The sequence below is a fragment of the Microtus pennsylvanicus genome, chromosome 6, assembly GCF_037038515.1.
Source record: "Microtus pennsylvanicus isolate mMicPen1 chromosome 6, mMicPen1.hap1, whole genome shotgun sequence".
Lineage (NCBI taxonomy): Eukaryota > Metazoa > Chordata > Mammalia > Rodentia > Cricetidae > Microtus > Microtus pennsylvanicus.
The window spans coordinates 51721313-51744348 of record NC_134584.1 but is presented as its reverse complement, the minus strand read 5'-3'; the positions used below and the strand labels follow the sequence as shown (position 1 = coordinate 51744348).

Sequence of the window (23036 nt, the reverse complement as noted above, 5' to 3'; positions counted from 1 at the left end):
TCACTCATAGCCTGGTTTCCAGAAACCAGCTAAGGGCTGATGGCGCAGTCAGTGAGGTGTTAGGTCTGCAGGCAGCAGGACCGGAATGCCATCCCCAGGACCCCTATGCAGAAGCTGGTGTGGTGGCATACTTGGAACCCAGCTCTGAGGATCCCTGGCCAGCCTACCCTACATGATGAGTTCCAGACCAATGAGAGACCTTGTCTCAAAAAAACAAGGGGACAGACAGCTCCAGAGGAACAACATCCAAAGTTGATCTCTCGTGTGTGTGTGTGTGTGTGTGTGTGTGTGTGTGTGTGTGTGTGTTTCTTCATCAGAAGTCCTGTGACCTTGCAAAACTCCACTAATCTCCCTGAGCCTCTGGTACCTTATCCACCAGTACAAACAGAACCACCAGTCCCTGACATTGGAGGGTGGTGTCCTGTTGGTGACCTGCACGAAGGTGCTTCACCGCACCTGTGGGCTGAAAGACCAGCAGCAGGACCTAACCTAAAATGTGGCTACTTCCCTTGATGTTATGGCAGAAAAATGGGAACACAGCCAATGTTATTGTATGTTTTATTAAAAAATTAAATAAAATAACAATCCATGAAATGTATAAAACTGTAGTCCATAATTCATGGTGGGGACGGCTCAGAAGGTGCATCCGAGGGCGTGGCTAGGGCAGTTTCTTTCTCTTCGTATCTAGGGGGCAGATCCAGCGGAAGATGTCCAGGGTGTGAGCTCTCGGAGGGTGACCCCGGGCCAGAGATGGTGTATATGAGTTCCCGTTCTCTCTCAGAGGCTGCGCCCTGGATCTCAGGAGTTGGGGACCTCCTAGAAAGAAAGAGCAAAATTATGAGGGGACACGATGGAAACAGGGACAGCCCTTAAGCACGAGACTTTTCTGAATGTCACACTTCCAGGAGCCTCAAACCAGGCTAGGAGTTGTTTCTCCTATATTCTACACTGCTGTTGTTGATGAGACGGGGTCTCATTATGTGGTCCTGGCTGGCCTTGAACTCACAGATCCGCCTGCCTTTGCTTCCCGAGTGCTGGGATTAAAGGCATGCACCATCATGCTTGCTTATTGTGTTTTATAGATCTGCTTTCCTTACGCCTTAATTTCTTCTTTTTAAAAAGGCCTGCGCTGTGTGTCTGTGTCTCTGTGTGCGAGTGTGTGGCACAGGTGCCATAGTGCACGTGTGGAGGTCAGAAGAGTCAAGAGTTGGTTCTCCCCTTCCACCACGTGGGTCCCCAGGATTGAACTCAGGTCATTGGTTTAGCAGCAAATGCTTTGACTCAATGAGCCATCTTGCCAGTTCCTATCTCTTGTTTGTCTTAGAATTGGCTGGAACTTAAGACAGCGTGGCTCCTGTTGCCGGGCTCTTGTCAGTGAAAAGGCTCTGAGCAGAAAGGTTCTGACATCATGCAGAGACAGCTGGAGTGCCACTGGCACACACTGTCTTCTGAGGGCCATACAAGGTCCATGAACACGTGCAAATGGAAAATTAAAAACCAAACTGAAAGCTCGAGTCAGGGAGGGACGCTAGTCCCTGGAGAGGCTCCAACAGCAAGGGACTAGAATTGGGTGATCTTTGATCCACCCTTATGCATCTCCATGATCCGTCAATAATATTCTGATGGTTGCACTACCTTTCGCCTAGAGTGACTGTGAAACTCGGAAAATAATGCAAGCCAAACCAGACCCGGAGGTACTGAAATCAATATTGCAGCCTCAACAGAGACTTGTCTGAAGCCCCTAGCCATGGTTTTAGGTTTGGGAAAGTTTATCCGTTGGAGGAAAAATTACAGCATTCATTGCTAGATGTCTTTCTCCAATTGCCTGGTCTTTCTCCATTGAAGCAACAGCTGCATTTACACCCTGGTCCCTGTCCCTGTCTGGCACTGCCCAGAACTCAAGCCTGGACATCTTCTATCATGTCTTAGGTGTTCCTTATCAGTACCGCCTCTCTCGGTACACCCAGCCCGGGAAGTCTCCCTCCAATGTCTGTTCTCATGCTCCCTCCATCAACAGCAAACCCTCATCTCCCCTTAGTCTGTGTGACCTCCTTCACTGTCCCTGTCACTCACTCTGGAGGTCAGTGTCTCCCCCTTTCTTGAGGTCTGGAGGTCAGTGTCTCCCTGCTTTCTTGAGACCAGCCTTCCTCTTACGCTCTCAGTCTGTCTTGGGTTCTTGCTGCCTCAGGACTATCCCATGAGAATCTCCTTCCTGCTTTTGATGTGAAGTGGGGCATGGGGCATCTGTCTCTCAATTGTTCTTCGAAGCTCTGAGGTCCAGGGGCAACTGAACATGGATGGAGAGGCCCAGCTAGGCCAGGCCAGGACTTCCTCCATTAGAATACTGAAATCCTTCTGAACATGACCCTTGGAGCTTTGAACCTTTCTGCCGTCTGAAGCAACCAAGTTAATAGAGCACAGGCCTCCAGTCTCCTTGAAGCTGTCAGTGTGACAGGTGTGTCCAATAGGACCAATAAAGATGCTCAGGGGTTTCCTAGCAACCCTTCATCACTCTGTCTACAAGCTACCCAAGGTTTCCTGGCTGAGTGTGAGAATCAAGGCAGGAACTCTTGACATAACATCAGACACGGCACTTTAATGTCACCAGAGCTAGACTGGCTTGAACTCAGGCAAAGACCTGGACCGGCGACACAGGCCCACAGATGAAGAAAGGGAAGTCTTACCCATAGTTAAAAAGACTGGAATAGGAAGGTGGGTTTTCATTGTGGTGCAAACTGTTAGGCCCAGGAGGTCGAGTGCCTGCCGAAGACTCAGGAAAGTAAGGCGGTGGAGGGGGCGGAAATATTATCACCGAGTCACCTGGGGAAACACATCAGAAAAAAAAAAACAACAAAATTAATGACTTCTGTCTTGCTCCAATACACACACCATGAAAGGTCAAAACCTCCCTGTGCACTCTGGGGTAGGTCTGGATAGCAACAGGCCTGTGGTGCCTCCATGTAGAGTAGAATAGGTTGTGGTTGGGAGGGAAGGGATTGAACTCCTGTCTAACAGGTGTTTTGTTTGGGATGAAGGGAAGATTCTGGAAGCTGATGGTGATGCTAGTATTACAGTATCTTGAGTGTATTTAATGACATTACATTGTATGTACTGTATATTATATAAACGCAGATACATATGTATATAACACTACATTATATATAATATATATATAAATAAACTGTACATACTGTGTATTTAAAACAGTTAAAAGAGGACTGGGAGATGGCTTAGTCAGTACAGTTCTGGACTCACAAGAAGAAGACATGAGTTCAAATCCCCACACCCATGTAAGACCCTGAGCAGAATGACATGTTCCTGTAACCCCAACTCTGGGGAGATACAAACACAAGGATCCTTGGGGTTCATTGGCTAGCCATCCTAGCCAAATTAGCAACCATTTGGTGGCAGTTCGAATCCCTGTCTCAAAAACACAAGATGCAGTGTGACTGAGGAAGATGCCCAGCATCACCAGCTCTCACCACCACACGTGTGCACGTATGAAGGCGCGCACACACACACACACACACACACACACACTCAAAGAACACAAAAGCAAATGAAAATTAAAAAGGGTTAAGCCAGGAAGTTTTTTGTTGTTCTGGTTATTTTTGGTTGATTTTCTTTTTGTTTTGTTTTGTTTTGTTTGTTTTGTAAGACAAGGTCTCACTGTGTAGCCTAGAGTTTTATATGTAGACCAGGCTGGCCTCAAACTCACAGTGATCTGTCTACCTCTGCCTCTTGAGTGCTGGGATTAAACACATGTGTGACTATGCCTGGTGCTGAAGTAGTAACTTTTGGGATACATATAGGTTACCACATTTTTTTTTTTAAATTGGCCTTTAGTTCCGAGCTTTGAGTGCTCCAGGGGCAATATGGAGTCGGCCTCATCAGGCACACCTGAGCTAACGCATCTGCGAGAGTCAATAGCACGCTCCCTCAACTTCCCAGGGATGTCTCCCGTTGCTTTCTAGTGATAATCTTAATTCATCAGAATCCAGCTGCTAGATAATGTGTGGAGTTGCTCAAATACAGCACTCTGCTCACGTGGCGATATGCCACGCCGTGCCCCACCTCCGCCTGAGCTGCATGGGTGTAGTCAAATTTTACAAAGTTTGCTTTTGTGTCTCTGTTCACTCGAGAACACCCCTGTGTTCTAAGGAAGAGAAACGAGGGGCCAGAAACAAGCTCTAATTTGTCTTCCAATCCCAATCTTGTAGGTTTCCAGGGCATACCACCACGGCTGCTGCCCAGAGTGTTCTAGACAGGTAGTAACTCTGCTACCAGAGAACCGGGGAAGGACGGACTCTGATAGGCTGGCACCACCAGGTGACAGTGCCAGGAGGATGTAGGAAAGAGAATGTCCCTTCCTTGTAGGGAGGAGACTTGCCAGTGACCATAGCCCTAAGCAAACTCAGAATCCCTGGGCTCAGCTGCCACAGCTGTCGGCTGAAGCCGAACAGCACCTGTCTTGGAGAACAAAAAGGACAGGATGTGGCCCTTGTGTCCAATGTTAAAGTGCCGCCTCACACGGAACAAAACCTTCAGCCTGTGACACCTTGCGATGGCACCTTCATCTCTGTCACCAGCTAAGGACACTTATTTGCCAGAGGAAGAAACACTTCCAACTGGCAACGTCTGCCCTCCCTGCCCCCTGCCCCTGTAGCCTCAGCCCAGAAAATGAATGAAGTCCTGCTCTCCCACGAGGAGATGGTGGATGAACTCTGACCCATTTACCACTCTGACAAACTGGAAAGGTTCTCTTTGGATTCAACTGGTTTTTAGAGGATATTGGTGGTTGGGCTGCGGAGATGGCTCAGCGGTTAAGAGCATGGACTGCTCCTTCAGGGCCTCCAAATTCAGTTCTCAGCTCCAGCGTCAGGCAGCTTGCAACTGCTTGTAACTCCGGTTCCAGGGGATTAAACCCCCTCCTCTGACCTCCTCAGGCACCTCCACTCACATGGATATATCCCTACACACACATACTAATAATGGTAGTGATGATAATAATAAAATAAACCTTAGCTGGGCATAGTAGCACAGGCCTTTAATCCCAGCACTAGGAAGGCAGAGGCAGGTGGATCTCTGTGAGTTTGAGGCCAGCCTGGTCTACAGAGTGAGTAACAGGACAGCCAGAGCTGCAGAGTGAGACCATGTCTCAATAGCTAGATCTAAAAAAAAAAAAAAAAAACAAGGACGCTTTTAGTAATTCTAGGAACTGGAATTAATGCTCATTTTAACTATATACTGTCCTGTAAAGGAAGCCCTCAGGGCAGACAAGTGACAGCCTGCTTTTCACGTGGAGATGGTAAATCTGCCTTCATGGCTCACTTTAAGCAGGACTGAATCTTGGCGGGGGTCGTGTGCAGGATTAGAGCCCCTGTGAGTGTTAGCTCTTATGATACTTGTGTTGTTGCTGTGGACATAGATATACACAAACAGATGAACCAGAGTGGTTAGCTTAGGATAGTACAGTCTACAAATCTGTCTGTCCTTCCACCCCTGTGGGCTGCAACTCTCTTGGGGTCCAATGACCCTTTCACAAGGGTCGCCTAAGACCATCGGAAAACACAGATATTTACATTATTTTGACTCATAACTACCAAAATTACCGTTATGAAGTAGCAAAGAAATAATTGTATGGTTGGGGCTCACCACAGCACGAGGAACTGTTGTGAAGAGTCACAGCATGGAGGGGAGGGGGGCTTGAGAGCCACTGTGTTAATAGTGTTGCTGGGGATAGCAGAATTCCCACAATACAGTAGTGTGTGTGTGTGTGTGTGTGTGTGTGTGTGTGTTTGGTGGTGGGTTACCTGTGTGCTCAGGTGTGTGCACATGTATGAGACAGAGAAAGTTGTGGAGTTGAGAAAAGAAGTCTGGACCAGACCTAGGGAAGCCTGGTGAAGCCTTGAAGCCACATCCACTGTGACTTGAACCAGTGCACAAACGATCGAGACTCACCTACGGTGATATGGACAGGCTCCATACTGTGGGCGTGTCCCCCTTCCATATCAGAGGTATCTCGGCTGGAACTCAAGTTATTTTTCTTCTTAACATGGGCCACCACAAAGAAACACAGTCCCACAAGCACAATCAACGGCCCCATGATCTGCAGAGACAGGAAGCTGCAGATCTGGGGCTCTGGTTCTCCAATGTCCGTCTCATTCATGGACTCCGGTCCCAATTCTGAGCCACATCCGGGCACCCAAATACCCAGCACACTGATGAGCATGCCACTGGTCAAGAATAAGAACCCGAAGATGAGGCACTGGGCAAACTGGCGGCTCTCCCCACAGACGAAGGATTGGTCAGGGTCCTGGTGGCCTCGCCGCTGCTCCTCCCGCAGGTGCAGGCGTGCCCGGGAGCGGGCCAGAATCACAATCCCAAGCCCCACCACGGCACATGACGGCCCAGCAATCTTTAGCACCATGCTGCAGTGTGAGAGGGGCCTATTATATTGGCATGCCTGGTAGCCGAAGATGGAGAGCAGGACTCCCACACACAACAGGACGGCACCGAGGATGAAGAGGAAGAAAATGAGCTTGCTGACATGCGTGTCCCTCTGGTCCCTATCTGGCTCAGTCGTTCCTATGGAAGACATGGCCAGAAAAGAAAAGGCTCCTTAGCTGTTCTCCGACGTGAAGGGGAAATACGTTTCCTTCTCTCCCGCAGCTTTAGGCTCTGTGAACAATAAGAAATGCAAAATTACAGCGGATACAGGTATCTACTGTGAACAATAACAAATGCAAAATCACAGCGGGTACAGGTATCTACAACCAGCTGTGATCTCTTGCTGACCATTGCAGAAATCACAGGAGGGTGACCTGTTAGGAGGCAGAATGTCATGCAATCGGTCTGCTGTAGAACAGTGACTTGGCCTATGAGTCAGGAGAACTGGCATTCAAAGACTCCAAATGTGTAATTTCATGAATATATCAAAAAAGAGGAAATTCAACTACCATGCTTCTGAGATAAAGAAATCTTTTTAAAAATAAATAAATAAAATGACTGAATGTGGCTTTTCCTGTTCTAAATCTTACAAACTCATGTCTCTAGGCTATAATAATAATAATAATTAGCAGATAAGGGAAGAGCCATGGAAAGAATATCTGATATACAGCTGCCCCCGGTATCAAGTCAGAACTGCTCTGAGAATTGCGGTAAATTTTTGTCTAGTTACTAACTTGCCACTTCCCATTCAAGACTCCCGCGCCTTTCCAATTCTCACTTCGTGCTAAGGCTGAATGGACACACAACCCAGTGCCAGCAGCTTCAACATAACAGAGAGGTAGTTCAGAAGGGCAGTGGGTTTGTGGACTTTTAAGTTAGTTCTGTCAAAATGTGATTCTATGGCTCATCTATCTGATGCAAGCTCCGGGGCTGTAGAGACACCCCAACCCCACTGGCAGTTCAGCTTCTGGACCCTGGCTTGACCTGAGAGAATCGGGCACAACAGGTAAAGTCCAGTCGCACTGTGGAGGTAGACAGTGCCTTCTGGTAGGGGGACAGGCCAGGGCAGGTGGCTAAGGCTCACCCTCCGCCACAGCGCCACCCACTGCCACAGAGGCTCAGACACATTGCAAAGCACTTGCTTACAAAGCACTAAAGACTCACCCTCCGCCACAGCGCCACCCACTGCCACAGAGGCTTAGACACATTGCAAAGCACTTGCTTACAAAGCACTAAAGACTCACAAAGCTTCCTGGAAAAGCAGGAACAGGGGGAAAGAACCTTTCACAGAACCACAAAAGGCCAATACTTCAAGTGTATTTTATACTCATACTAGCTGGGCGTGTAGCACACGCCTTTAATCCCAGCACTTGGGAGGCAGTAGGAGGATCTCTGAGTCTGAGATCTGCCTGGTCTACAGAGTGAGTTCCAGGACAGCCAGAGAGCTACGTAATAGAGAGACCTTGTCTCAAAATAAAACAAAATCGTATTATATGCCAACTTAGCTAAGCTATGGTTAAACGGTGTGCTGAGTCACACAGCATTGGTCTCTGAACAATCTTGTTTCTCTGAAGCGATCTTGTTTCGCTTGGGCAAGTGAAACTTACTGTACCACTCACGAACACCATCCAAAGTCAGGAAGGACATATCCAAATAGAAAAAAACTTTAAAACATCGCGCTGGGGAGATGGCTCAGTGGTTAAGGGCACTGAACTGCTCTTCCAGAGGACCAGAGTTCAATTCCCAGCAACCACATGGCCATTCACAACCATTGGTAACTCCAGTTCCAGGGTATCCACATACGGACATACATGCAGGCAAAAATAATTTTTAAAAACTTTAAAACGTACTTTGCCATTCATATTCAAGATCACAGGAAGGAGTTCATGGCTGAGACCTTCTTGTCAAACCAAAACCATAGGTAAGAAGGTGAGTTTGGGTAAAGAAAGTAATCGGTTAAAGCCATCATGAAAAGTAATTTTTCCCAGGGAAAGTGCAATAGAACCAGAAGGAAGTGGAGGGGAAAAAAGGAAACGGATGAAGTAAGCTTTCTTCTCAAACTTGGAAAAGTCACATTCCATAAAGATGCTGTGAAGACGGAAGACTTAAAGCATCGCGCTAATTTAAAACACGTCTTCCCTAGGGACATTCACATAGATGGAAAAGTACCTAAGAAACTGAACCTTTTCTACCTAAAACTTTTCCAGAGTCAACCCCACAAAGCCAAATCCGCTCATAAACACTCCTTTGATGTTTCCAAAAGTCAGACAGTCCCAAATCAACAGCATCTCTCTGCTTCCAAAGCTCGGGAGAGCTGGCAAAACCAAGCCAGGAAAAGCAAGTGTCTGCGGGGAGTTGCAGCAGTTCCCGGGGTGCCGCTTACCTGAGCTGATCCTGGGACTCTCCGCCGCACGCCTGGCTTCCACGCACACCCTCTGCGCGTCCGGGCGCGGAAGAAGGGCCGCCTCCGTGTGCACAGGGCCGGGCGGTGCCTGGTCCGCGGGCACGGCGGCCGGGCGGGGCAGGGCAGGGCTGACCGGTGGGAGCTGGCCGTCGCCGGGTGCTGCCCTCCTGGGGCCTGGGCGCGAAGCGCCCGAGCGCAGAACTAGGGGCGGTAAGACTTGGCGGTGCACGAGAGGGACGGGGGTGGGGTGGAGAAGCAGATTGGTACGCTCCACCGAACTGGGGGTACCAGAGTTGAGATTGTCCCCCTGGCAGCCGGGGCTACGTGGCGGGCAGCTGGGAGGGGCACCTGTTTCTTTGCAGCCTAGGTGTTGAGCTCCTGGAGCTGCGGAAGAGCTGAGAACAGGAGAGAGCAACAGAGAAAGCCGAGGATCCCAATCCGCGGCTGAGCCGGGTCCCGCCGTCCGCTGCCACTGCCACTCAGAAGGCAGAGATGGCCCTTCTACTGCTCTGAGATCTTGACGTGGGAGTCGCCAGAGCTAGAGCCCCGGAGGGAGCTTTCTACAACAGGGTATGGGAACACCTGGGCCGGCTAGAGAGCGAGACAGGGGATCTAGAACTCCAGCGTTCAACCTGAGAGCCTTGCTCTTAGACTGAAGTGGATCCCCATCAAGTGTGTCACCCTGTCCTGTCCAGGCAATATATGTATGTGCACGCAGCCATAAAACACCCTTCCTGGTGCTCCAGGGATTAAACTGTTAACTTTCCCTGACCTTGACCGCGAGTTTCTGATGGGGTTGCTAATCCCCGTGCTATTTGTAACCTGCCCCGTGACAGTTGACAAGTATCCAACTGTGCTAATTTCCACACCAGAGGTCAGGCCGCTGTGAGAAGTGAGTCAAGTGTGCTCTGGACCCAAGCACGGAGGCACCCAGAGCTCTGGGGACTTTCCCAGCCACGCTTTTTCTCACTAACTTCCTGTCTCCTTGAAAGCCTTCCATTCTTGCTAGCTTCCCTCTGATAAATTCGGCTTGGTAAGAAAAGGTGAGGAAAGGAATCACAGCGGGGGGTCTAAGAGGGTTGGAGAGTTACCTGGGCTTTGGGACTGGTGGAATAGGAAAAGTGAAATGGGGGTTCATGGGGAGGCTCTCAGCCATGGGAGGGGAGGGGGGCCCTTGTCTCATGGGCCAGATGTGGGCTTTCACACAGTCAGGGTGCTCTGAGCACTGAGTCTCTTAGCAAGGCAGTCTCTCACAAGAGACAAATACCAGCACTGAGCACCCAGTCGACTCTGCAGAGTCCCTGCCTTATACCTGCAGCCCGTGGTTCCCTACTGTTTCTCCAATTCCCTGGGCAGGTCGGGGCCATAGTGCATGGGGATCTAGCTGACCATTTGACTCGGTGAAGGAACTGAAGCCCAGAGCTGAACTGACCACCTCATCTGCCTGCACGGGGGCAAGCGCCCAGATGTGCCCAAAGTTCAAAGTTCTTCCCTGCGCTCACCTGTCACCCAGAGAACACACATGCTGTGAACTTGGAGAATGCTTTTATTACTTGGTCTTGTGATGCCAGGGAGGGCCCTGTGCAGATCAATAAAGGAACTGTCCCAAGGACATTGCAGTCATCCACGTCTTGGGTGGGGGCTCTCTTGGTCAAAGGGTCATGATAAACCAGTCATTCCCTGGAAGGGCACCAAGGCATGTCAAGTTAAGGGGCAGAGAACTGCCAGTGGGCATTGCACAATCGAGGCAAGCCCTGGGCATTCTAAGAACTCAGGCAGGCCCTCACACAGGGCTAGAACCCTCCACCCCAGGCCTGCTAACAGCTCTTCCCCGAGCAAAGCCTTCCCTGCCTGCCCGTTGCCTACTCCTTCTTCCCTTCTGTCTCTGGCTGAGTCCTGTATGAGCTTGCAAAGGGCCTGTTGATTCAGCTGCCCCTCTGGTGCCACATGACTTCGGGCTTGCCACCCATGACAGCCTTGAATGTCCTGGCACCAAGGACAATCAGATTAGCTCTCTCTCGGGACAGCCACCATTTGTGTCTTTTGGAGCCTGCTCGGCTGAACCAAAGCCGTGAAAACTGATGGTCTGTCAAGTATGACTTCAAGGTGCTTGTCTCTAGATCACGCCTGGTCTTGGGAGAGGGGCTGCCTGATCCAAAGCTGGTGCTCCTCCCCAGCCGGAGACAGTGAGAAAAGGGACATCCGATGGACCTCTAATCAAAACAGCATCAAAACGAGATTTTAAAACTGAACGAAGCGAGGCACAGTAGCAAAGGCCTATAATCCTAGCCCCATTGGGAGGTTAAAGCGCAGGAGTTCAAGGATATCCTGGGCTACATAACAAGTTCCAGGTTAACCTGGTCTACACAATGAGGCTTGATCTCGGAGAACAAAACAGTACAAAACAAAACTTGGATGTGCTTCAGATCCATCCAATCCCTGAATACAGGAGAATTAGAGCAGCAGTGAACACCGGTTATTCACCAGCAAACATTGGCTTATAGAATTCAGTGGGGAGACAAAGCTATGCAGAATAGCAGGTGGAGAAGGATTGTTCTTAATGGGGCGAGTAGTGGAGGTGTCTCACCGGCGGGCAGTGCCGTGGCACAGACTCGCTGGGAATGAGGAAGCCACGCTTTTACCGCCTATTAACGTAGAGCCCCCAAACAAAGAAGCTGAAAACAATAGATTTACTGTCTCCCACAGTTCCTGGAGGTCACAAAGGAGGTCAGTTTCTGGGAGTGGCTTAGCTGGGTGGTTCCGGTTTGGGGGTCTCTCCCGAGGCTGCAGCCGCAGTGAGGACAGGAAAAGCAGATATGAGTAGGTGTGGCTGGGGCAGGAGCAGCATCTTCAGGGTAAATCACAACCCCATGGCCAAGAGCCATCCCTTTAGCCGAACTGCAAGAATGTCCTTACAGTGGGGCACTTGGGTTTCCTTGTGGGAGTCCCGCCAGGAAGCACCAGAGGAGGGCAATATGCAGAAATGTGCAGTAGCCTCTAAGATTCCACGCCTCTACTTCCGCCTCATTCCAGTCCTCTGGATTGAGCCACTAAATCAAGGGAAGAATTCGGCTGTACAGCAAAGGATCTGAGGACAAGTTTTATAAAAGAAAAGAATCCTTTAGACAGAGATCACAGCGGTGTAGGGGCTGAAGAAAAATGGCTTTGTACTGGCTGCTCTTCCTAAGGACCCAAAGTGGAGGTCAGTCCCCAGCACTCACATTGGGCAGCTCAGGACTACATGTAACTCCAGTCTCAGGAGGCTGGACACCCTCTTCTGGCCTCTTCAGGCACCAGCACCCTTGTGGCAGATACATGCATAGACACAGACACATAAATAAAATAAAAATAAACCTTAAAAAACATCAGGGAGCAGAGAGATGGTTCTGCCATCAAGAGCACTTGCTGTTCTTGCAGAGGTCCCGGATTCAGTTCCTAGGACCTGTAGGGCAGCTCACAACTGTCTTTCACTTGTTCCAGGGGCTCTGGTGCCCTCTTCTGGCCTCTGCCAGCCCCAGACATGCACCTGGTGCCAGCAAACACGCAGGCAAAGTATCCATACCCATAAACACACAAACAAACAAACAAGCAGCAAAACTCTGAGATGGGCGTGTTTGGAAAAGAGCAGGAACCTGGGTGGTTGAAGCAGGTGAGCAAAGGGGTGAAGACAGCGGAGACGACCACGGGGCACAAACGACACAGCCGGCTCAGGAACGCCAGAACTGAGAGGAAGGAGAAAGCCCACCGGCTTCCATGGGGCCTTGAAGAGCACGGTGAGAAGTCTCAGTGTGGGTGGGGAGACACCTGGGCTGTCTTTTGAGCTCAGTGTAGGATCTGATTTTATTTCTTGGCACAGGCTCTTGAGGCCAGATTTGGAACTTTTAAGTTACAGGCACAAGTAATCCTCCCGCCTTAGCCTTCAAAGAAGCTAGGGCTGCTGATTCGTTTTACTTAATATTTTATTTGATTTATTTTGTAATGCTGGATAACAATCTCAGAGCCTTATTTTCCTAGGCAAGTACTCTAAACTGAGCCATAGTTAGAGATATTTTTAAAGAATTTTTTTTAGTGTGTGTGTGTTTGTGTGTGTGTAGGGTTGTGTGTACATATGAGTGCAGTGCCCATAGTCACCTGAGGTGTTCCAGGTGGTTGTGAACTTCCCACCATGGGTACTGGGAGCCATGTTTCAATACTATTCCCAAGACTCCCAGATACTCCTCTGAAAATGCCTCGCTGGATCCAGCCACCCGGCTTCACAGCCAATGCTGCCAGTATGCCTGAGGTCGTTTTTATGTTTTGTTTTGCTTTGTTTTCTTATTTCTTCTCAACCCAGGAGCCCGAAACATGGGTAGGAGTTGACTGATTGTCAGGTTAGAATTTAAGGTTCACGCTGAGTACCTCACCTGAACCTTACACGATGGTGACCCTTTGCAGTCATTTGCAGGCTGGCTGGTACTGCAGATTTTGCATAGCTGAGACAAGCCCTGCCTCAGTGCCTGGCTGCCTCACCAGGAATGTGGAATGCATGCATGCATTTCGGGAGGGAAGAGGTCACCTGAAGCCCTTGTGGCCTCACTGAGGACAACATTTCTGCACTTATTCAGGGGAGATTTCCCCCAGCCCAGCACACACAGCGGCCACAGCCTGTCTGCACCATCCGCGTGTTATCTGTCCTGTGTGTCTGTCTTTGTGTTATCTCCATTTATAGCACTCGGGAAAGGTGCCGGGGTCCCCAGAGGGCCATGTGACCTTACAGCCAGTCCGCGGGCAGCGCTCGGGTTCCACCTGCCCTAATTCTCCCAGGTCCTTCCCTGTGGGTTGTAGACTCATCTCCAAATTCTCTGCCCAGCCCCTCCACTCCCTGGTGGCCACCATTGACTCTGAGGCAGAGTCCAATCAGTTTACCATGCTCTGAAATTATAGCCCAGTGAAGTATAACAAGGAAACAGATGATGGAGGGAAGGAAGAAAAGAGGGAAAAAGGAAGCCTTACTCTAGTTCCTGCTTCCTTTAGAGAGACCGTGGACAATGCACTGGGGTGGGGGGTAGAATCCTTTGGATGTTACCTATATAGATATTTACGATATTTTAGGGTCAGACAAGGAGGCTTGTGTGACGCACTTAGAGATAGCTCTCAACATGGCCTGACTCATTCAGACCTGGGTGGGATGCCCTGGCTGTTCCAAAGCGCTGCCTAACACGTGCCAGGGGTCTGGTGGGTTAAGGCTCTTTCCAGGTGTGGCTAATCATCTCAGTGACACACTTTGGTGACACACTGGAAACCCTCACCTTCTCCCACAGTAACTTCTGACCTAAAAAAAAAAAAAAAACTTTCAAGTACTAAGAGTCTAACACCTGAGAGCTGGGAGGGTTTGATAAATGAAAAGGAAGCTTGGCAGCAAGCCAGCCCCCCCCCCCCCCCAGTGCCCCACATTTCAACAAAAGGCTTTTTGTGGAAGCGTAGCCTGCAGGTAGAGCTAGGGCTGGAGACTATATTGTTTCAGACAGAAGAAAAGGAACACCGCTCGTAGGAGCTGTTTTTTTAACCTCACTCAGAGGCTGGCTAAGGGAAGGAAGAAGCTGCCGTCCTGTGTGCTGGGGCAAGTCCAGGAGAAACGATTAGCTGAATCCTCAGAATGGCTCACCCTCCCCGCGGCAGCCCAGGCTGGTACCTTGCAGAGGTGTGAGTGCTTTGTGTGTGCTCGGTACCTTAGAGGTGGACGCAGCTGCAGCTTCCCGTCCCGGTGATGCAGAAAGGCAATACGCAGCACCGCACAGATTCATGGCCCGTAGCAGGCTCGGTGCTCTGTCCAGGACCCTCTGCCTCCAGCTGGAAGCCGCTCTGACTATCAGTCAGTTTCCAGTCAGTCGAGGACAAACTAACAAACTCCCATTCAGCCTTTACAGTTCCAGCGGGCTGCTCTTCTCCAGGGAGGCCTCCTTTGACGGGCTAATCTAAATGAGGGCACCTGTGATCCCGTGTATTTACAGAACATTCAAGGCCCTTTGTCAGAGCTGTGGTTATTTATTATCTCGTTCAGAGACCCACCATCCCCACCCCATGGGGTCACCTCCCAGTCCTTTCTGTCATCATCATCATTGGTGTTCTGGAGTGCCTGTCTGGATGCTGTCTAGCATCTGATTGGTCTCCATCACTCCAAATCTCACCTTCAGCCTGCTCCTCTTTAGCCTTTACATGGAGACCCACCTGGAATCTGAGCCTTGTCCCCTGAGTCCTTCCTTCTCCCTGGGCTTTGGATACCACCATCCCCCTGCTCAGCTGGGGCCAGTGGTGCTGGGACAGCTTCACCTGCTAAAAAGAAGCTGCAATAATCAGCTTCAGACCTCGTGCATCCAGCCGTCCCTGCTGCAGCATCAGCCTCGGACCCGGCACATCCAGCCGTCCCTGCTGCTGCATCAGCCTCGGACCCGGCACATCCAGCCGTCCCTGCTGCAGCAGCCTCGCGCCTCGCACATCCAGTCATCCCTGCTGCAGCATCAGCCTCAGACCTCACGCATCCAGCCGTCCCTGCTGCAGCATCAGCCTCGGACCAGCACATCCAGCTGTCCCTGCTGCAGTATCAGCCTCGGACCCGGCACATCCAGCTGTCCCTGCTGCTGCTGCCCTTCATTCACATCCTCTAGATCATTGCTTCTCTCTTCTTGCATTCATCTAGTTCTGTGGCCCACCAGTTCAAACTCTTTCCTTGTGAGTAGTTTCAGCTCTGCGGCCTACCAGTCCAGGACAGTCTGATACCCTAATCTTTGGTCTACGTCTTCTGGTTCCCAACTAGCAGGACAGTCATTGCCTGCTGTGTGGGTTAGCTTCCTGAATCCGTGACAAATGCCTGAAATAAACAAGAGAGCAGAGATAGGTTTGGGCTCCACAGTTCATCCCTGATCACTTGGCCCTAACTCTTTGGCCCCAGCCTGAGGCAAAGCTGAACATCCCTGTGTGAAGTTCAGTATGGACTAAAGTTGCTCACCTGATAGCAGCCAGGAAGTGAAGCAAAGAGAAGGAGAAGGGGCCACTGGCTTAGCATTGCTTTGAAGGACACATCCCCAGGACCTCACTCCCTTCCTCTAGGCCACACCTAACAGTTGTACCACTTCCTAAGAGTGTCACAGGTTGGCCACCAAGTTTTAGTACATGGTCTTTGGAGGGTATTTAAGATCCAAACCATAACGCCCAAGTCTCTGCCTCAGTAGCTGAGTTATACTAGAAAAAAATGTAACTCAGGCTGGAGAGATGGCTCAGGGAGAGATGGCTCAGAGGTTAAAAGAACTGCCTATTGTTCCAGAGGTCCTGAGTTCAATTCCCAGCAACTACATGGTACTTACAACCATCTATAGTGAGATCTGATGCTTTTTTCTGGCGTGCAGGCTTGCATGCAGATAGAACACTGTATCCATAATAAATAAAATCTCTAAATAATGCAACTCAAAAATCAGCTGGTTATCTGTATGAGCCAGCTGAGGTAGGGCCTCTGCGGTGTCTGGCTATGCAACCCCACGGTGCTCCTGGGCTCACTTTCCACAGAAGGTTGCAAAGCCCCCCAAGCCTTTCTCTGGGCCCAGCTGACCTAACTCACTCAGGCAGCAAGTAGGTGAACCTTAGCCAAGCCTGCCACATCTGTCGTGCCACTAGCCAGATCCCAGGTTGCTCCCTGGTTTGTTATCACCTGCTTGGCTCCTCAGGCATAATGGCTGCAGCCCCAGTTGGTGACTTCAGGCCTTACCCTCCTGCTCTGGTAGTGCTGGTTTTTCCAGTATGGTGACTGGACAGATGTTAGCACATGACAACAGGCTCTTCTTCCACCTCCTGCCATGAGGGCTTCCTCAAAAGCTTCCGCTATTTCTTGCAAGTGGCCTTAGTGGGACTGCCTCTGTCTATCCACAAGGCTTAAAGCAGGTGAGAGAGCTTTTTGTGGAGGGGGCCGATAGTAAATGCCGCCGGCTCTGTGGGCCTCTGACAATTTGGCCTCCACAATGGCTCTTCCACTCGGCTGCCCTCCCTGGCAAACAGCCCTAGACAGTCCGTGTATCAACAAAGAGGCCGGGCTGTGGGCACACAGCTGTAGCCATGCGCACCTCAGTTGGAATTTCGTGTAAGCTTCATATTCCAGAATTTTCTTTACTTAAGTGCATAGCTGTCCTTGGTTCCACAGCAGGGACAGATCTGACCCCTGAGCTGTGGTCTGCTTACTCCTCACAGGCTTTAAACAGGAAGGTGACAGCGCTGGAAAGACGCCGTAGTGTTAAGAACACTTGCTGCCCTTCCAGGGGACCCAAGTTCAGTTCCCAGCACCCACATCAGGCGGCTCATAACCATCGCTGCAACTACTTTACCCACTAAGTCATCTTCCCGGTCCCTGTTCTCTAACACAGGCTTTGTTCTGTGTTCGGGATGCTTTGTAGCATCCTGTTCCTCTTGCTCAATGCTGTGCTTATTGGAGAGCCAGAATGTTTTGTGTATTTGTGCTTTGTCTGTAGTGAGGGAATAAACATAAAAATAATTTGGCGTGTAAATTTCTCTTTTTGCAGGAAATAAAGTTGAATGCAAATTTTGTTTATTTATTGATTGATTTGCTTACTTACTTGCTTATTGGAGACATGGTCTCACAATGTAGCCCCAGTTGGCCCAGAACTCACTGTTTTGACCAGGCTGTCCTCTAACTCATGGAGATCCGTTGGCCTCTGCCTCCTGAGTGCTGGGATTAAAGAAGTGTACCAACACCACACCTTTAATTACCCAACTCTAAATTTTATCTTTAGAACAAAGAAAAAAAAAACCACTGACAGACAGAATAGATGGTTCCAAGATTAGAAGTACTGGCTGCTCTTCCAGAGGACCTGGGCTGGGTTCCCAGTACTCACATAAACACTCACAACTGGAGTTTCTAACTCCAGTTCCAGGGAATCTGCTGCCCTCTCTAGCCTCCAAAGGCATGAGGCACACACAGAGTACACAGACACTTGCAGACAAAATATCCATACACATAAAAATATTTGAGTCCAATTGATGAATAGAGAATGACATTAAAATATTGTTAAAGATTAAATAATGAAATCTGCAGGCAAATGGATGGAGATAGGAAGAGAAAATCATCCTGAGTGAAGTAACCTAGACCCAAAAGACAAGTATTGTATATTTTCTCTTATATGTACATGTTAGCTTTTAAACCTTCAATATGCCAACTATAATCCACATAACCACAGTAGATAGATATCAAGCAAAGGACTGGGGGTGAGGGTGGGGGGACGATCTCCCAAGATAGGGGAAATAGACTATATATTTATAAATAGATGTGGTAGGGGGACTGGATTAGGATTAAATAGGGAGGGAGGGGAAAGGGACGTTGCCAGAGGTTTCTGTCTTGCCCAATCCCACAGCCGTTCAGCTCCAAAGAAACACACAGAGGTCTACATTAATTATAAGCTGGTTGGCCTATTAACTCAGGCTTCTTATTAACTCTTAAAGTAGCCCATAATTCTTGTCTGTGCTAGCCACATGACTTGGTACCTTTTATCAGTGAGATGTTCTCATCTTGTTTCCTCTGTATCTGGCTTCCACTGTGATGACTGCAGACCTTGTCTTTCCTCTTCCCAGAATTCTCCTGTTCTTGTCGCCATGCCTCTACTTCCTGCCTGGCTGCCCCGCCTATACCTTCTGTCTGGTTACCCCACCTATGCTTCCTGCCTAGCTACTGGCCAATCAGCATTTTACTAAAACAATACAAGACCACTGTCCCACAGCAAAGGGAGGAATATGGGGATGGACAACTAACACGAAGAGCCATTTAAGGAGCCATTTTTAAACCTACTACTGTAGAAGTGTAGCAAGCTTTCTTGTTGGACTGTGATGGTTTGAAAGAAAATGGCTCCCAAAGGGAGTGGCACTATTAGGAGTTGTGGCCTTATTGGAAGAAGTGTGACACTATGGGGCAGGCTTTGAGGTCTTTTTCTCACGCTTCACTCAGTGAGACAGTCAATCCAGTTTTGTTGTAGGAGGCCACTTGTTTGTTTCCTGGCTGCCCAGACTACCAAAATAATCACACAAAACCTATATTATTTAAATTACTGCTTGGCCTATTAGCTCTAGCTTCTTATTGGCCAGCTCTTACATCTTAGTTTAACCCATTTCTATTAGGTTATGTTTACCACAAGGCTCGTGGCCTGCTGGCAAGGTTCCAGGACATCTGTCTCTAGAAGTGGCTACATGTGTCTCTCTGACTCCACCTTCTTTCTTCTAGCATTGAGTTTAGTTTTCCCCCACCTAGCTCTGTTCTGCAAAGCCACTGGCCAAAACAGATTTATTCATTAACCAATAAAAGCTACATATAGAAAGAAGAACTTCCCACACCATTTCCCCTTTTCTATTTAAATAAAAAGAAAGATTTTAATTTTAACAGTAAAATTACATATAACAAGACAGGTATTAAGCAAGAATTACAGTTACAACATTTATATCTACTTTACCTTTTATTATAACTAAGGAAAACTATAATTATAACTATCTATTTTTCAACTCCATCAAAGACTCCAGAAGGATATAATATTACCTAAGTAAACAGAAAGTGCATTGTAAGCAACTTCCAAAACTCTAGAATTGACAGAGACATCTTGCTGCCTGGACAGTCACCCAAAGTTCTTCTGTAGGGGCTGGAGAGATGACTCAGAGGTTAAGAGCATTGCCTGCTCTTCCAAAGGTCCTGAGTTCAATTCCCAGCAACCACATGGTGGCTCACAACCATCTGTAATGAGGTCTGGTGCCCTCTTCTGGCCTGCAGGCATACATACAGACAGAATATTGTATACATAATAAATAAATACATATTAAAAAAAAAGAAGTCAAAGTTCTTCTGTAATTATGCAGGCACCCATTTTTAGCCTACTGGCCCATAGTATCCAGCAGACTTTTCCATGGAGCAGGAAATTTCAAAGACAGTTCCACCTATATTGGCAGTTTGTCAGTCACTTTCTTCTGTATCCTGCAGAATGTATGGCAGTTTCTTTCATGAATCAGGAACCCTGAAGGACAGTCTCACCTTTAGGCAATTTCAGCAGTCATCTCTGTGTGGGTCCTGCATGTCCAACTCACACAGCATAACATCAAGCAGTCCCAGACAAGAACAGTTTCTTGCCCAAATGGCTAGTAAACTCCAGGTGCCTCTTCAATGCCCATCATCCTCTTGAAATAGATTGGTGCTGTCAGGAGCAGATGTGCCTCATTGTCATGAAAAGTCCTAACTTCTTAAAACATTTTAAATGCCATATTCTGAAGGTCTCTGAGAGATTTGAAGAATACCTATCTAACTGAAATATATCTCTATATATCTAGAAAACCTAACATGATTACAAACTTGACTTTATTATCTATTAACCTATATTTCTTAATTATGCATTACATTTTCAAATGAGCTGCCCAAACACAATTCCTTAATCAAGAACAGAAATATACATATAACAAAATTGACCTAAAATTTGTATCAATAAACTAAGACCCATACCAATGCAAAGTATCGATCTCTATATCATATCCCCTTTAAATGTAAAGAAACATTTATAACCAATATTTGGGAATTTGGGCATAGTTCTCTCCAAACTGCTTCCTGCTTTTTGTTGGGCAAAGTAATTTTGGAGGTGTTCATGGCGACCTTTTGGGGGTCTTGGTCCATCAAACCACATTAGTCTGGAAGGATTCCATAGGTTCTCATTCTCCATGGAAACAAAAGCAGAACCTCTTTTCCAAAGCAACATATCATTAGACCCAAATTTTGAAGACAAGATAGATACCTTTATGTTGATTTAACTTAGCAGTCCATACAATGAAATGTCTCTCATTATGTAGCTCTTTAACAGTCAAAAAATTCAAAGAAGACACATTAATATACATAATTCAGACTCTCTGTGTATATTCCATCTTTACACAGCTTATTTTTTATTATATTACTTTTTCTACAAGTTTACTATTTATCTTATTATATTTACTCCTTTAATCTATAACTGTCTGTACTCTTTTATATTACATTTACTGTATCTTAACTCTTTTTATTCTCTCTCCCAAGCCTATGTACACTTTTTAAACACACTGTGACTCATTTAAAGGTCTTTTATATCTGAATCTGTTCTATTGTGTATCTATAATCCTTTTCTGTCCTAGAGAGTTTTTAAAATGGTAAGCAGCTTGGTCAGAGCAGCACAGGGTGCTGGCTCCACCTCTCTCCATTTTTCAAAATGGCAGAGGTACCATTACTGCCAGCTCTGGAACCACCAGGTAGGATCTGCACTCTCCACTTTAACTCTGAGAAGGAGCATGTAGCACATAAACCTTTTTTTTTTAAATCTAAGTAATAGCTAAATCTGCCATGCAGCACACTGCATGGCCTGGAAATATCTCTGCATATGGTGGCAGGAATCTGCCATGCTTCCCTGCTTGCACATGCCTGGTAGACCTGATCCCATTGCCTGCCCAGGCGGGGAGCGCCGAGCTGTGGACATGGTCTTAGCTACATTCCTTCAGACCCCGAGTGGACATACAAGAACCTAGGCCCACAAACACCATTCAATTGCTTGGCCTCCTGAAAGAGCCAAAATGGTTTGTGCTGCCATTTTGAAACTGTGTGAGTTTTTTTGTTGTTATTTGTTTGTTTTTGACACTACCACTGAATCAGGAAGACCTCTCTTAAAGGAGCTGCAACATTCTGCCAGTAAGCAGAGCCAATCCAGAAAAAAAAAATGTGGTTAAACTTTTTTTTTTTTTTGTGTCTAGAATTCCTTTCCAAACCCTCTCAGGTTTTATGTGGATTTAGCTGGCACACATTGGAGTGCCAGATTGTTGTAGGAGGCCACTTGTTTGTTTCCTGGCAGCCCACAGTACCAAAATAATTACACAGAAACTATATTATTTAAATCACTGCTTGGCCTATTAGCTTTAGCTTCTTATTGGCTAGCTCTTACATCTTAATTTAACCCTTTACTATTAGGTTATATTTACCACCAGGCTCATGGCCTGCCGGCAAATTTCCAGTGCATCTGTCTCTGGCAGTGGCTACATGGTGTCTCTCTGACTCTGCCTTCTTTCTTATAGCATTGAGTTTAGTTTTACCCACCTAGCTCTGTTCTGCTAAGCTGGCCAAAACAGATTTATTCGTTAACTAATAAAAGCAACACATAGACAGAAGGTCCTCCCACACCACAGCTGCCTGCAAGCTGTAGCATTCTCAACTCCGGCACCATGTATGCCTATACGTTGCCATGTTCCCTTTCATAAGCATAATGGATGGAACCTCTGAAACTATAATTTCTAGTCCAAAGTAAGAGACAAGTTGTGTTAGCCTGCTTTTCACATTGTGACACAGTGACAAGGTGGGTAGGACTCGTAGTTTCAAGGTTTTCACCCGTTGTCACTTGGTCATGCTGCTTTGGACTTGTGGCACCCCAGTTTAGAGTGATGGCACCAGCAAGAGAGTTGTTCACCACTTGTCATGTGGGAAATGGGGCAGAGGGGTAGCACTGGGATTTCATATTTTCAGCAAGAGCACGCTCCCAGTGATCCAGTTTCCTTCCACACACTGCCTCCTAGTAGTGCCGCAGACTGGTGACCAGACCTTTGGCATTCGGGAGAGCGTGTTCAATCCAGATCTCATAACATCAACACAACACTGAATTCGAGAACACATTAAATGTCAGTATTATTCACACTGTACATCCCCTCTGTCATCTGTCTCTTCTTCAAATGGACCCTGCCATGATCTTGAAATATATTAAATACTTTGATTGTGCTTTTTTTGATGGCATGCAGCAGACACGTGAAATGTGTTATCTTTTAAAGAATTGCTGCTGGGGGCTGGAGAGGTGGCTCAGCGGTTAAGAGCATTGCCTGCTCTTCCAAAGGTCCTGAGTTCAATTCCCAGCAACCACATGGTGGCTCACAACCATCTGTAATAGGGCCTGGTGCTCTCTTCTGGCCTTCAGACATACACACAGAAAGAATATTGTATACATAATAAATAAATATTTATAAAAAAAAAGAATTGCTGCTTATGGAATATTCCAACTTTTGGTAATCATTCCTTCTCAAAGAAATGGTTTTAAGTTTTAGTGTCAAACACTAAATTACCCTCAATTAAATGTTTTCTTTATGAGTTGCCATGGTCATGGTGTCTCTTCACAGCAATATT

General features: G+C 47.7%; 1 protein-coding gene across 1 annotated transcript; it reads right to left on the bottom strand.

Moving 5' to 3' along the window:
* Positions 1-544: 544 nt before the first annotated feature.
* On the bottom strand, positions 545-8992 carry Tmem171 (transmembrane protein 171). Its single transcript, XM_075976239.1, has 4 exons — positions 8834-8992; positions 5962-6681; positions 2685-2820; positions 545-816 (listed from the first exon to the last, which is right to left on the bottom strand). Exons 2-4 carry the CDS (start codon positions 6599-6601, stop codon positions 618-620), a joined length of 975 nt encoding a protein of 324 aa, XP_075832354.1. The 5' UTR covers positions 6602-6681; positions 8834-8992; the 3' UTR covers positions 545-617.
* Between the last annotated feature and the right edge of the window lie 14044 nt (positions 8993-23036).

Bases quoted from the DNA above. Each gene is read 5' to 3' on its own strand.
- Tmem171 (XM_075976239.1), bottom strand. From the start codon at position 6,601: ATGTCTTCCATAGGAACGACTGAGCCAGATAGGGACCAGAGGGACACG. The intron at 2,821-5,961 runs GTGAGTCTCGAT...GTGTTTCCCCAG, and splicing joins GCCTGTCCATATCACCGTAG to GTGACTCGGTGATAATATTT. The intron at 817-2,684 runs GTAAGACTTCCC...CTTTCTTTCTAG, and splicing joins TCCAGTCTTTTTAACTATGG to GAGGTCCCCAACTCCTGAGA.